At 46.8% G+C, this 16,206-nt stretch overlaps 1 protein-coding gene across 1 annotated transcript in view; it reads right to left on the reverse strand.

Annotated features, from left to right (window-relative positions):
* Positions 1-269: 269 nt before the first annotated feature.
* The window catches only part of Cog7 (component of oligomeric golgi complex 7), a 68,124-nt gene continuing 52,187 nt past the window's right edge, over positions 270-16,206 (reverse strand). Inside the window, exons 14-17 of the mRNA XM_036195844.1 lie at positions 13,561-13,644; positions 12,058-12,172; positions 3,142-3,285; positions 270-595 (exon numbers count right to left, since the gene is read on the reverse strand). Of these exons, the coding sequence (XP_036051737.1) occupies positions 429-595; positions 3,142-3,285; positions 12,058-12,172; positions 13,561-13,644 (510 nt within the window). The 3' untranslated portion in view covers positions 270-428. The remainder of the gene's footprint in view (positions 596-3,141; positions 3,286-12,057; positions 12,173-13,560; positions 13,645-16,206) is intronic.

The raw sequence follows: 16,206 nt of genomic DNA on the forward strand, positions 1-16,206 counted from the left end.
CACTGGGGAAGGCCCAGCTCCTGCACAGCCCTACCTCCCCCAGTGTCCCCGGGCCCTGCTCAGCATCCGAGCACTCAGACGTCACCAGAGAAGGAGGAAACAGCCTTTGGCCCACTGCAGTGTTTATTAATGCCATCACCTGAAAAGTCCTCTCTGATAAATAATACATTACTTCTCATTTACAGCCTTTTCCTTGTAGAAACTGGGTCTCACACTAGCCCAGGATGACCTCAAACTCACAGCAATCCTCCTGCATCTGCCTTCCAAGGACTGTAGACATGCACTACCATGCCTGGCTTCTAAGAAAGGAAAGCATCTTCCACACACACTGCCCCATCACTGGCAGATGCCGAGAATGAACCCATTCTGAGAGTCACTGAGGCAGACGCTGGCCATGACTCTCTCCGGGACCCTCTTCTCAGAGTTGGTCAGTAATTTATACCACGCATGGCGGCCACTGTGGAGGCAAGGCGGCGTGGTAGGCCTTTGCTGACCTGTCTGTATTCCTCAGGCTTGGCCTTCAAGAGCGTCACGATGTTCTGGAGGGTACGGGATGGCTGCAGACCCAGTGCATCCATCACATTGATGAGATAGTCTGTGGGGGAAAAAGGGACAGGCTCAGTGGTGCAGTACATGGGCCCCTAGGCCTCCCAAATACTGGCTGCTCCCCTGCTTCTCCCACAGCAGGGCCTTCCCTGGGGACTATACAACCTGGGCCCTGGAATTCTAATTTAATCAAGAACCAGCCAGCGTTGCCAGCTCCCACTCCTCTACCCCTCCAGCACCAGTGTAAAAGGCAGCTGCTCCCCTTATCCCACCCCCCCCAGGATGCTCTCCAGCATGTGGAGAAGCAAGGGGGTGGGGAATATGGGCTTGCTGAACAACCAAAGCCTCCCCCTGGGGACCTCACACTTAACACAAGGCTGGTATAGGGGTGGTGGCCTGGTATCATGCAGGCCACACTTCCCAGATCACTCATGAGAGATCACTAGTGATAACTAGTGATAACTAGATCACTAGTTAATGCAGATTTACTAGCCCAAACCCAGATCAAATTGAACATGATGGTAAAGATCAACCTCTAGCTGGGCATGGTGGGACATCTTTAGCACTCAAAGGCAGAGGTAGGTGGAGCCCTGTGAGTTCAAGGACAGCCTGCCTACATAGTGAGTTCTAGCCCAGCCAGGGCTATGCAGTGAGACCCTTTCTCAAGAGAGAAACACAGACAGACCTCTAGGGGTCAGTCACTCTTGATGGGGATGTCATTCTGTATGCTGTGAATATGTGTTGCTCTGATTGGTTGATAAATAAGACAATGACTGGCAAGTAGCCAGGCAGGAAGTGTAGTGTAGGCGGGATAAGCAAAGAAGAATTCTGGGAAGAGGAAGGCTGAGTCAGGAGACACCAGCCCGCTGTCCAGGGAACAGCATGTAATGGCACACAGGTAAAGCCACAGAACACGTGGCGACATATAGATCAACAGAAATGGTCTGAGTTTAAGTGTAAGAGCTAGTCAGTGGTAGGGCTGAACTAATGGCTGAACAGTTTTAATAAATATAAGCCTCTGTGTGTTTACTTGGGTCTGAGTGGCTGAGGACCAGGTGGGACACAGAAAAACTTTCAGCTGCACGTTCTAAAAAGCAGCCCTGGATTCTAACCACCTGACACCCTGGGCAGTACTATCAGAACAGAAAACACCCAGCTGCAGCCAGGAGTGCCACCCTTTACCAACCCTGCCCACGAAGTCAGTACCCACCAGGCAGTGGGGATGGAGGTGAGATGGGACAGAGGCCTTAAAGTATCTGTTGTGTTGGAGGGACCACACATAGGCACATCATGCCTCCTTCCTCCTCTTTCTGCTCAGAAGGCCTGGCAGGGGCAGCACCACCCAAGCCAACCCTGTTCCTCCTGACTCTCAGATTGCTACCTCCTCTCTGTCCAGACCTGAACTGCAAGGCAGAGCAGGCTCTTCCCTGGGTCTTCTTTGCCAGGCTCAGCTCAATGGTGAAACCAACAGGACCTAGTCTGCCACAACATTGTGTCTGGCCAGCAGTATTTTATGTTGTTGTATGAATGCTTAATTTGAATGTCTCCCATTCCTTGCCTGGGCCTCAGTGCTCAGCATCCTTCCCAGCCCTTAACCTCACTTCCTTACACTCAACGCTCAGCGGGTGAAGAAACACTAATCTCTGCTACATGCTATCCTTAGCACTACAGCCGACACACAGTAGGTGTTCAAGCAGTGTCGATAAGCAGGGAGAGAAGGATGACATGGGCCACTGAACTCTAGGGCAATCCCAGCATCTGAAGGGACCACCACCACCCCATTCCAGGTGGCTCCTCCATGCTATCGCCTGTACCAGTTGGGCATACCAAAGGGCATCTGAATTTCCTTATCCATCTCTGAATACTTGTGCCTAGGAAAATCACTAAAGGCAGGTGGTGCCTCTAGGAAGAGCCAAAGGCAGACTGAAATGGGCAGAGTGAGGGACTCAGGGCAGCTGGATTGGAGGCTGGCCCCATCACTAACCACTCTGAGGACCCGAGGGCTAAACCTTGCTTCTAATTCTTCATCAGCAAAACAAACCCAAGTGGGGCCTGGCTCAGCCCTAGTCACCCAGGTCACAGCTGGGATGGTCCCTGGAGCTGACTGTTAAAGACTCCTCCACCCTCTCTCCAGACCACTTAAACCCCAGGAGAAGGGAGTGGGGAAGCCATGCCCTCTGACCTGGGGCAGCAAAGCATTCTGATGGGGACCATGAAGGAGCCAGCATGTGACCTTGTCATGTGACATCACCTTCCTACAGGACTGCATCACACAATGGATGCAAGCTTGCTTCAGAGCCTGATATGCCTGGTATGCAGTAAGTGCTCCATAAATGTTAGGTTAGTAATAACTATGTCAGTGAGTAGAAGACCAGGCAGGGCCAGGCTGCCTCGCTCACTCCAGTGCATCTCACCACAGCCTCCTTAATAGTTCTCCACCTCCATGGCCTTCCAGAATCCCTTCTACCCAGGTCCACAATCAACTCCAGAATTGAAGTTAGGAGGAGCTTTGGGGCAACATTCCTGGAGGTCAAGAGGGAAGTCAAACTTGTAACTGCTTCTCTTTTCCTGCCCAACCAACCCATGGACACTTACCAATGTCTGTAGCCAGCTGCTTGGTGGAGTGTGGGGTCACCTCCGGGATCTGGAGGATCACATCACAATAGGTCTGCATGGTGGCTCTGGCAATGGAGCCTAGCCAGCTGTCGGCCATATTGTCCAACTCAGGCAATTCATCCCCTGAAGCAGAAAGAAGGTCATAGAGAAATATAAAATCTGCTCAGAAAAAGTCACCTCTTAGTGTCCTGGCTCCCAGTAAGTGCTACATGCCCTAATGTGCCAGGGAGCTAATGGGCTCAGTGGGAAACAGAACAAGGAGCCTATGGGTCCACAGACACTGACAGGGACAGGAGAGCTCTGAAAAGGAGTCAATCTGATGTGGCTACCCAAGTCCTGGGAGCCAAATCAAGCCATGGAGGCCAGGACTTGAGTAGGCAGAGGAGGACCCCAAGAGATGAGAGTCTCCAAGCAAAGGTGGAGGTGGGCACTGAGGGCACAAAGAAGCAATGCATAAGACAGGGGCCATGCTGGAACTAAGACTGAGCCTCAAAACAACTCCACCTCTGGGGAGCTGAGGCCCCGGGCCTCTCTGAGACCACCCACCACCTATACAGAGAGTAACAGGGGCCCTGGTTTCATGCAGCTGCCGTGGGAGCCACAGACACACAGATGGCTTGCAGTGTATGGAAAAGAGAAGTAGAAGACAAAGTCCAAAGCTGAAAGCTCAGGAGACAGCGATGCCGGTGTGACGGGAAGGCTAAAGCCAGGGCTAAAGCCAGGCACCGTATGAGAACAGAGGATGAGGGGCAGCTTCTCAGGAATAAAACAAGTCCTGATGTACCAAGCTCCTGCTGGGTCTGGGCAGCTTTGGCTGCCCCTCAGTACACGCCAGGCAGGCAGGAAGAGGCACGCAAGCACAGCAAAGCCAACCTTGCAGCAGGCCATTCGAGATTTGATGAGCACGTGTTGCTCTTACAAAGAATCTACATGCATGTGGTGCACAGACACACACACTGGCAAAACACCCATATATACAAAATAATTTTTTTTTAAAGTGCCCAGGAGGGCTGGAGACAGAGCTCAGGCAGTACCGTGACTCAAATGTACCAGACGCTGGGTGTGGACATGGTGGCACAGGCCTATAATCCCAGCACTTGGGAGGTAAAGGCAGGGGGCAGGAGGATTGAGAGCTCAAGGTCATCAGTGGCTTTGTAGAGTTTGAGGCCTGCCTGGGCTACACAATGCCCACCTAGTCTCAAATACACAAGCAAACAAGTGAGTAAATGAATATCATCCATGAATGAAATTTATTTTCAACAAGAACTATATAATGATGATAATAACTTTTGGTAATAATAATAAATAAACATTTTCAAGAAAAACAGTGACATATGTGCAAGACTACTATCCTGAGTTTGAGGCTAGCCTGAACTACTTTGAGTATATCAGGGTAGCCATGCCTTCATTAAAGGCATGTGCCACTATGCCCAGGTAAGCAAGTTGGTTGTTACTGGGTTTTTTGTTTTGTTTTTTTGTGAGAGGGTCTGTATCTTGGAACTTGATATGTAACCCAGGCTATCTCAAACTTGTGATCCTCCTACCTCTTAAATGCCAAGACAATAGGCATACATCATCAAGTCCACACCCTCTTGTTCCTTAAATCTGCAATGTTAGAATGCTAGAAATGAGAGCCAGGCATAGCACTCAGGAGCAGAGGCAGGCGGATCTCTGCGTTTGAGTCTAGACTAGTCTACCTATTGAGTTCTAGGATAACCGCAGCTACATTATATAGAGAGATCCTGTCTCAAAAACAAACAAACAAAAGCTAGGAACAACCAGATTATGTATGAATGCTCACTGTATAATTCTTTCCTATTTTCTGGGTGTTTAATTTTTGAGGGGGTGGCAAGATGAATCAGTGCTTGACAAGCCTAGGGACTGGAGTTCAACCCCTGGGTCCCACAGTGGGAGGAGAGAACTGACTGTTACAAATTGCCCTCTGACCTCCACATATGCACTGTGGGACACATGAGTGCATACATACACATGTACACACACACACTCACTACTCCCCCTCAATAAAATTTGAGTATGTTTGCTGGGAATGGAGCTCAGTGATAAAAATTTACTTAGCATGCTCAAGGCCCTAGATTCAATCCCAGCACCACCAAGAAAAAAAAAAAAAAAAAGAAAAAAAAAAAGGAAAGAAAAGAAAAAGAAAAAGAAAGAAAAAAGGAAGAAAATGGCAACAAATACTGCTGTGCATGGCGGTGCACGTCTTTAATCCTAGCACTAGGGTGCTGGAGGCAGGAGGATCAGGAGCTTGAGGTTGTCCTTGACTATATATCAAACGTAAGGCCAGCCTGGGCTACATGAGCCCTGTCTCAAAACAACAAAGAAAGCCAAAAACTCTGGACTAATGTTGTTGGTACTGTCATACTTTTAAGTACTGTTGAAATTTACTCTGGTGAGGCCATCCTAACTGCCCACACATAGTAAACAATTAGTAAACATCTGTGAAGTGAGTGAGTGAGATGCAGATCTCCATAGATAGCCTAGTGGACAAGGCACTATGCTGTTCGAAATACAGTGTAGCAGGACAACTTTCTTCCAAGGAACCTGAACCAGCTTTCAGTCCTTATGAACCACACACACAACACAACATCCATGAGGGAGGAGGAGACACCTGAGATTTATGTCAATGGTCCAGCAAAGAAGGTAAGTGGAACAGAAAAAAGCAGGAGCCACTCTTAAAGCCGGATGCTGAGTTCATCTGTGTAAAGTTCCTATGAAGACAAGATTGGTGTTTTTAAATTTACAAGGTATACCAAGAGCTGAGCTGTGGCACAGCAGCAGATGAATGCTTAGAATGCACAGCCCTAAGTTGGATCCCCAGCATCAAAAAGTTAAACAAAGGGTGTGTTCTCTGAGAGAAGTATTTATTTCAAAAGAAAGAGTTAAATAAATATACAAATGAAGAGTACATTAGTAAACACATGAAAATAAAAGTGATGAGCATGCCATCCCCACCCTCAGTGATTCTCACTATTTTGGTGTGTGCAGAGTTTTACACACAACAGAGAAATACATTCTTAGGGCTGGAGAGGTGGTCCAGTGGTTAAGAGCACTTGTTCTTGCAGAGAAGCCAGGTTTAGTCCCCAGCACCCATCGGGTGGCTCACAACCACCTATACCTTCAACTCAGGGGATCTGATACCTTCTTCTAGCCTTCAAGGGTACCTGCACTCATGTGCACATAACCACACAAAGACACACATAAATACACATTTAAAATATTTTTTTAATAGAGAACTATATTCTAAGTTTTTAAAAAATGATGGCATTTCAAAGTACAGCGAAGACAGATAAATGTCCTTCATATAGTTCACCCTGTCTAGAGTGGCCACTGCACCCTCCTTGATATGCATTTCCCTAGACCTGCTTTCTTTGGGGTTTTGTTGTTTTAAGAATCTCTCTCTTTTTTTTTTTTTTAGAATTTCATTCTGAATGATATATTTACATCATTTACACGTCTCCAATTCCCCCATCTCTCTCCCATTCCTTTTGAAATTCGTCATCCTTAATTATCATTGTCACGCACACACAACGTATTCGGTGATTTAGTGTTGTTCCTGTGTACACGAGTTAAAGGCTGACCACTTGGGATCTAGAGCTCCTTCACAGAACAAGGCATAAGGTATGGAAAACTAAGTATTGGTTCACACCTCATTGTTTTCCTTAATGTCTCTGAAGATCTTACCTGAGAAGTGCTAATGGTTTTAACTTTTTCTAATGAAGAAAACTGACAAATTATGAAGACATCTGTGGTGGTTTGAATGAGAGCGGATCTTGTAGGCTCAGATATTTGAATGCTTGGACCCAGATAGTGGAACTGTTTGGGAAGGATTAGGAGGTGTGGCCTTGTTGGAGGAGGTATGTTGCTGGGGGTGGGCTTTGAGGTTTTTAAAAGTCTGTGTCAAATAAAAAAAAAAGTCTGTGTCATTCTGAGTTCTCTCTCTGTCTGTCTCTGTCTCTCTGTGATTCATGGTTATTGCCTCAGCATGGAAGCGCTCAGCTACTGCTCCAGCATCATGCCTGCCTGTTGCCATGCTCCCCACCATGGTTGTCATGAATTCGAACTCTCTGGAACCATGAGTCCCCAAATTAAATACTTTCTTTTTCAAGTTGCCTTGGCATGGTGTTTTGTCATGGCAATATGGCAATAGCCAAGTAGCTAAAACTACATCACAAGATATTTACTCTATTAGTAATAAATACTGAGATTATGTGAACTTTTTCCCCTGCAGCAAACAGTTTTGGAATAATCCTCCTCCTAAGCACTTCTGTTAGGAGAGATATTTCTAGAACTGGTTCCCAGGTGAGGAACAGAGAGGCCCTCAAAGCCCTTTGCCAGTTTGCATTCCATCAACAGGATCTCACCTTCACTTTTCTTGTCTAAAGTATAAGCCATATCAATAAATAGGGTAGAATGCATGGTGCACATTGAAGTCTGTAGGTTCAACACTTGGGAGACTGGGGCAGGAGAATCATGATAAGTTTGAAGTTAGAATGGGCCACATAATGAGTCCTTGTCTCAAAACAACAACAAACAAAACAAAATAAAACCTTGCATGCACATTACGTATGTTTTAGAGAACTGTATAGTCAACATCTATGAAATATCTCCCTGGACAAGAAAACCGCCCTTGCCAGAGGTGGGTGGAACTCCCACGCCTCTCTGCAGGCACACAAGTGAGTCCCAGATGAACAGGTCTTCTGCCCTGCCCTGCAGCCTCTCCATGTGCTCTTCTCATATGCTTCCCAACATGTCTGGCTCCACCCACCGCTGCACACCCAGAGTGCTGGGGTTGCAGACATGTGCCACCATGCCCAGCTAGCCTCACTCATTTTAACACTGCATGTTATTTCACTTTGCCACTGTACCATGATTTGTGTCCATGTTTCTGGCAATGGACATGTGGGTTGATTCTAAGCTGAGGTTGTTGCCAAGTTAACAGGCAGATCCTTCCAGATGTAGGTGAGGCACACAAGGAAGAGGCTCTAGGATCCGCATTTAGAAAAACAATCTGGCCGGGTGGTGGTGGCACATGCCTTTCATCCCAGCACTTGAGAAACAGAGGCAGGTGGATCTCTGTAAGTTTAAGGCCAGCCTGGTGTGCAGAGTGAGTTCAAGGAAAGGCTCCAAAGCTACATAGAAAAACTGGGTCTCGAAAAACAAAATAGATAGATGGATAGATAGATAGATAGATAGATAGATAGATAAAATAGAAATAAAACCTGACAAGCCAAAGGGTAAGTATATTGTCACTTTTATCAGAAATACTGTTTCCAAACTGGACATACCGTTTACAGTGATGGACTAAAGTACTCTGGTCTTTCTGCACTTGTATTCCTAGTAAGTTTTAAAATGGAATCACATTGCATATATCATAACTGTTCTTCATACTTAATACGCTAACATCTAAATTCTCAAATAGCCTCTTATATTTTTAAAAAAAATTATCTAGTTTTTATTTTAAGTGTATATAAGAGCACCATGTACACACAGTAGCTCACAGAGGCCAGAAGAGGGCAGCAGATCCTCTGGGACTGGAGTTACAGCTGTTGTGAGTGGCCACACAGGTGCTGGAACCAAACCCAGGTCCTATGAATGAGCAGTAAGGGTTCAACTGCTGAGCCATTTCTCCATCCCCAGTTCTTTCATATTTTGGATTCCACATTATGGATCTACCTAAGGGAGAAAAAAAACAATGTTTTTCTCCCCTTACTGTAGATGGAACCCACGGCTTAGGCCTCATACGTGTGTGGGAAGCAAGTGCTCCATCACTGAACAGTCCCCAGTCTTTAAAGCAGTATCAACAGTTTCTCATCTTTTTCCATGTTCTGCTTTAATAAGCAATTCTGAGATGAATATTCAGAGTTCTACTCATCATTTTATTAGCATGATCATCTAGCAGAATTCCTGATCTAAAAGGCATGAAAAAAATTTCAATCTCTTATTAATGTAGTCTTTTCATATCACATATATATATATCCTCCTGCATACTTAAATTATCTCTACATTGCTTATACTCCCCAATGTGATGTAAGTGCTGTGCAAATAGAGGACTGGTTCATTTAGAGAATACTGACAACGAAAAAGTCTGTGAAAGTTCAGTCCATATGAAATGGGCATTCGCAATTATTTCTGCTCCCAGTTGGTGGGATCCACAAGTGTGGAACCCATACATGCAGAGAGCTGATCCAAACACATACACAATCTGACTGGTTCTAAGATAGTCAATCCCATTCCCATTTGCAGTTATTAATAGATTAATAACATTACATATGTTTCTGGGGTTCTATGAATGCCTTCAACTGCCCACAGATGCTGAGGATACCATGTATGAGTTTATATTTAATACTTGTAAGAATGAAGGGCCCAAGGGACAGCTCAGCAGTTAAGAACTCATAGTGTGTCTTGCAGAGGACACCTAGACAGAGCAGCTCACAACCCCCTGTGCTTCTGGCTCCAAGGGGATCTGACGTCTCTGGAATCCACTAATATCTGCACTTACAAGCACATACCCACCCACCCACAGACACACATACCTAACAAAAACTAAAATAATTTTTTAAAAAAAGAATGAAGGAAAACAGGTTTGAATTATATAATCTGAGTTTCCAGAGGAATGGAATTTCCTCCTTTTCTGTGGGTGTTTATCTTCTTTTTCTTATTCATTTGTAAAGGCTTTTATAGAATAAAAATATTAACTGTCATTTGTCATAGATGCTGTGTTTCATCCAGCTTATCTCATTCTTTTTCCTACTTTGGTTTATTTTTTATTGAATTTATTCATTTTATTTTCTTGTTTGTTTGTTTTGAAACGGGGTCTCTCTACATAGCTTTGACTGGCCTTGAACTCAACAAAGACCTGCCTATCTCTGCATCCTGGGTGTTGGGATTAAAAGTATGTGCCACCATACCTGGCTCATTTCATTTATTTTATTTTCAAAACTGAACATACCACCTTACAGCAATGGACTAAAGCTGTGTATTTTGTCTGTATGCGTGTATGTACACCATGAGTGCTTAGTGCCCCAGAAGCCAAAGAAGGGCATCAGATCCCCTGGAACTGGACTTACAGACAGTTGTGTGCAACCACACAGGTGCTAAAGATTAAACCTTGGTCCTGTGCAAGAGCAACAAGTGTCTTAACTGCTGAGCCATCTCCAGGCAGCCCCCACCCCCTTTGTTTCTGTTGTTGTTTGTTTGTTTGTGTGAGACAGGCTTTCACTATGTAGCCCTAGCTAGTCTCCAATTCACAACCTTCCTACCTCAACACAGTGCTGAGAGTATACATAGGCATGTGTTATGTTGCTTTCCATTTTCTTTTCTTTTCTTTTTCCTTTCCTTTTCTCTCTTTTCTTTTCTGAGACAGGGTCTTACTATGTAGCCCTAGCTAGCCAAAAACTCAGAGATTTACCTGCCTCTGTCTCCTGAGTGCTGGGATCAAGTCACCACACCAAGCTCACTTTTCAATTTCCTTTATCATTTCTACCTCTCATTTAAAAATCTACCTACTCCTAAAATTATATTAATATTTACCCATATTTCAGCTGAGTAAATTTCAAATTTTAAAATCTGAACTTTAAAAGCTTTTACAAAAAGCTCTGAGTGTCCCTCTTGCTTATGAGCCTGTGAGACTTATGGAAATTTTGTCTGTATAATTCTGGAAATGACTATGGACACTTGTCCAGTCTGTTCTGTGGGGTAAAAGTTTGACACACTGACTCAATCCAGCATCCTGATCATTCTGCTCAATTCCTCTTCCAAACTCACTAATTCTTTTTGATCTGTCAAAGCTAACGTACTGTGGTTTTGACAGTTCTTATCATGTGTCTGACGGTCTCTGCCTTGCACACCCCAGTGTTGTTAGGCCTGCCACAGGTCGCTGTGGGACCCATTTTACATCAACAGAAAATGACCACTTGGGCCTTACGTCCCTGACTGAGTTCAGCGCCCTCTCACGGTCACTCTGCTTCTTTTATTTGCATTTTCATGGGTGCCGTTCAGCTTCTCAATTCCAACCTTCCCAAGCAAGTTTATCTTCATTGTGTTACTCCCTATGAGTGGCTGAATCCTTCACATGCCAAAGTTGTTTTTTTCTTTACTTAAAAAAATACTCAATATTGGGAGTCAAGGTGTCTCCTGCTCACCTCTGTCAGGTACAAATAACAAGCAAAAGGAGACAGTTAAATGAGTGCCAGTTTGCCTTATCAGTTTAGAACAGGGGCCGTGTGGAGGCAGGAGCGAGGGGTGGCAGAGGCATCTCCACAGGACACACTCTGGAAAGCAGCTTATGACAACAAGAAAAACGATCCTTATGAACTGGCAGCTTACCTGCTTGCTCCCAGGGAGCAAGGGTGCGTATCCACGGGACCCTGGACTTGGGAAATCGCTGTCACCACCACTAGTTGCCAACACCCCAGGATGTCCTCGCCACTGCCTCCCCAGCTGTGGGCACTTTGGATGCCCTGCAGTGTTTTCTGTCCTGTTGTCAGGGCACGCTGCAGAGCAAAGCGAGACAGCTCTTCCGCACCCTGGTCAGACCTCATCCCTGCCAAAGCTCCTCAGAAGGGCACTCAGTCTTGCTTAGCTCCCACTATGTAGTACATGTATATCTGTTTTTCATTTGGTTTTGTTTTCTTTTGATTGTTTTTTGGGGAGGTCTTATTCTGTAGTCCAGGTTAGTCTGGGACTTACTATGTAGCTCCGGCTGGTCTCATACTTAGAGTGGTCCTCCTGCCTCAGCCTTCCACTTGCTGGGATAATAGTCTACATTTGATGGCTACATCTCCAGGAGTTTAGAGATGTTGTGGCTGATGAGGTGTTAAGATAGCGTCCACTATTCCCTGGACAGCAGGTGCTGTGGCTTCCTGCTGTTCTCACCTTGCTCAGGAGGAAACGGCAGCTTCCCAGCATGCAAGGCCAGCTCTAATGCGGAGTCCTCCTGAGTCACAAATGGCTCAAGATTCAAGGGCAGGGACATGATGTACTGCCCAATCTGAAACAAAAGAAAGTGCTTTCAGCTTGATACTGACACACCTAGCTAATGACTCGAAAAGTTCACTTATGAGAGACAAAACTGCCTGACCTGGGATGCGCACCAGTGAGGTAATACTAGTTAGGGCAACACCCCAGAAACAACCACTAAGGCTGGGGAGAGCCCAGCCAGAGGAGCATTGCTGTACAAGCCTGAGGGAGGACAGAGTTCTTCCCCCAGCACCCATGCCAAAAGCCAGGTGTGGTGGGCCATGCTATAATCCCAGGGCTGGGGAAATAGACAGGTGGATCCCTGGGGCTCATTAACCTGCTCAAAAACAAGGTGGCGAGCTGGCCTCTGCATGCACACTACACACACACACACACACACACACACACACACACACGCACACGCACACGCACACGCACACACGCACGCACTGGCTGCTACCTGGCCTCTGGTCTCCACATGCACACTCCTTACACACACACACACACACACACACACACGCACGCACGCACGCACGCACGCACTGGCTGCTACCTGGCCTCTGGTCTCCACATGCACACTCCTTACACACACACACACACACACACACACACACACACACACACAAATGGAGGCCTGCTCCTCCCTGTAGATACATCCTTTTCAACAGTGGCTCCAATGTCCTGAAATGCACCCAGCATCACCTACTTCAATAGGGCAGTGGGTACCAAAGAACTTTGTGAGATCAGAAGTGCTGTGTACAGGTGAGCTCTCATCACTGCTCACAGATAAGGCCACTAAGGTGCTAACGTCAGCAAGTGCACTCAGTCCCGTCATCTGGACTAGCACCTGGTTCTGTTTCTCTCCCTCCAAGATGGCTTAGGCAGGGGAAGGAAGGGACTATACTTGGAAGCTGCCATTAATAACTACAGTCTAGAAAGGATGTGACACTGTAATTTCACACTAGGAGACAAAGATGGCGGATGCAGAATCACAAAGGGGAAACCTGTGAGACATTCGGGGCAAGCCCACAGCTAATACAGAATTTGTCACAAGTGGACAAGACAGCTGATTTCAGGCACTTCCTTCTATTACAATTCACAACTGTTTGTGTTTTAAGGTAGGTATAGAAGAATAGAAAATAATTTGGGCACCTGTTCCTTGATATCCCAAGTCAGAATTTCCAAGTGGCCTCAATTCTGACCCTCAGGGGTCACGCTGGAAGAGTGGGGCAGGTGCAGCAGTGTCTTAGCATCTGAAATACTTATGGTTCTGCTACATTTGCCCAGGAGCTGAATGAAATGATCCCAAACCAGGTCCACACAGCACAAACCAGCTGGTGACTGCCCAGAGGGAATCAGAAGCCAAGGTGAGCTGTGAAATGCAGAGGCCACCTTGGAGCACACCCAAGAAGCTCTTACATTGCTGATGTACTCGAGAGGTGTGAGGCTGAAGGCAGGCAGATCATCTGTCAGGGTTTCGCCAATGCCAGCTGTGTTCCAGCTCTGGAAGGAGAAGAGAGGAAGTAATCAGCAACATGCTACCAGGCAGCCCCAGAAGGTACATTGTGACGTTACACGGGGAGCTCATGGCCCTTCCTGGAGGAGTCATCCATGGTCAGAGCTGACCTAGGGGCCTGACGCCCCCAGCAAGCCTGGGACATCTCTATGAACCTCTTGAAAGACCGCCATAAGGTGCAAACTTCCAACTCCCAGCCTACACAGGCACACTTACCTTCTCAGCACAACTACCAGATGGACACTGATCACTTCTGCTTATGTAACTAGGAACATGAAATGAGATAGGTAGCCCTCAGTCTGTGCTTTTATGATGGGGTCACCATGCAAAAAGGGGGCTGAACACAGGTGGCTCCACTAACCTTGGCCTTCAGAACTCTAAAGAGGATGGGAACCTCTGTGCTCTTTCTCAGAGACTGCATGAGGACAGCTCCTCCTGGGAGGGAGGCCCAGTAAGCCCTGTGCTGCACAGAACATCCCAACCTCACTCACCAAGGCCACTCTGCCCCGAGTGAGGATGCACTGACTCCTGCAGATAGCTCTGGACTGACCCAGAACTTGGACGAAATCTGAACAACTGTCTTCTGTACCTCAGATCTCCCTCTGTAGAGGGAGGGGCGTCAGCACCCCCATGCAAGTGGACACACCTCTGACATTACTGCATGAGCTTCCTGGTGACCTGTAAGCAGGTCCCCGGTCAGCACACATGTGCCCACAGCCTCATCTGGCTCACATTTCAAGGAAGCCCAGCTTCTTGATTCCAGCCTGGAGAGCAAGGCCCTTCCTGGCTGGCCTCCAGGAGTAACTCTCGAGGTCACAGCACAGCAGCCGCCTGGTACCCAGTCTGGTTGCTTGATTCTTTAAGAAGCATTCTGGGAATGGAATGACAAAGCTAGCCCAGGGCTCTTGGCCTAAGTAAAGCTTCAACAGGCCTGTATGCCAACTCCATCTAGTCTCTGTTTCTCTGAAGGGCACTGGTTCTTCTCTTCCCTGCCAATGCCTCATCCCTTTCCATTTTCAAGACTCCTTGTTCTTGTTTGAGAATCTTTTTACTCAAATATCCCATCCACCCCCAATTAACTCCCCCGTATATGTTTTACTTATTATGTATTTATTTGTTTAAGATAGGGTCTCATAAACCCCAGGCTAGCCTTAAATCCACCACATAGTCCAGGCTGGCCCTGAACTCCTTCCTGATCCTCCTTGGTTTGTAAAAACATCCATCACCATGTGGTGTTGGGGATTAGAACCAAAGCTTCATGAATGCTAGGAAAGCACTCTGTCAATATTCCTATATCCTTTGCTCCAAACCCACTTCAAAGGAGCACTCCTCCCATGCAGACTTCGTGTAGCTGTTCAAGTGAGAACGGCCTCCATCGGCTCATAGATTTGCAGATTTAGTCCCCAGGTGATAAACTGAGAAGGATTAGAAGGATGACAGAAGACTCAGATTGTTAAAGAAAGTGTGTCATTGGGGATGGGTTTTGAGGTTTCAAAAGCCCATGTCAGGCCCAGTGGCTCTTTGCCTGATCCCTGTGGATCAGGTAAAGTTCTCAGCTAATGCTCCAAAACCATGCATGCTTGCATGCCCCATGCTCCTTGCCATGATGATCATGGACTGACCCTCTGGAACCATAAGCCAGCCCCCAGTTAAATGCTTTCTTTATAAGAGTTGCCTTGGTCCCAGTGTCCTTCACAACAACAGGACAGTAGCTAAGACACTCGCCTTGGTCCCAGTGTCCTTCACAGTGACAGGACAGTGACTAAGACACTTGCCTTGGTCCCAGTGTCCCTCACAGCAACAGGACAGTAGCTAAGACACTCGCCTTGGTCCCAGTGTCCTTCACAGTGACAGGACAGTGACTGAGACACTTGTCTTGGTTCCAGTGTCCTTCACAGTGACAGGACAGTGACTAAGACACTCGCCTTGGTCCCAGGATGTCCAGGGTCTCATGCTAATGGTTGTCCTTGTTCTCAGAAGCTGAGGCAGCAAGATGGCTGGACACCCCACCTCTCCCTACTGCATCCCCTCAGCCTATTCTTGCTCTGCTTGGATACGCACAGAGACAAGCTGACACTCAGGATTCTGTGTGAGATGTGAGAGTTCAGAGGTATGATAGGTCAGGGAAGGGATCAGCCATGGGATGTAGGCAAGTGTGGAGTCGCAGAAATGAGGATGGAAAGAGAATGGACAGCTTTGCACACCACATTCAACAAACAACCTTCTAGGGGTGAGGCGGGCAAGAAGAGGGCAGCAAGGAAGGGAAGGAGTGAAAAGAGAAAGAGAAGGAGGGAGAGGAAGGGAAGACAGTCTCACTATGCAGGACTCTGGCTCCTGATCCAAACAGTGACATTTATAAGACAAATGAAAATCAGAACACAGATGAGTGATGTTGAGAAACTATTTAAGGGTCAGAGAGATGGCTCAGCAGCTAGAGGGCTCCCCACCCAAGCCTGAGGCCCTGAGTTTGATCTCTGGAACTCACATAAAGGTGGAAGGAGAGAAATGACTCCACCAAGCTTTTCTGTGGCCTCAACATACTAACTGTA

The sequence above is a fragment of the Onychomys torridus genome, chromosome 1, assembly GCF_903995425.1.
Source record: "Onychomys torridus chromosome 1, mOncTor1.1, whole genome shotgun sequence".
In the NCBI taxonomy this organism is placed as follows: Eukaryota; Metazoa; Chordata; class Mammalia; order Rodentia; family Cricetidae; genus Onychomys; species Onychomys torridus.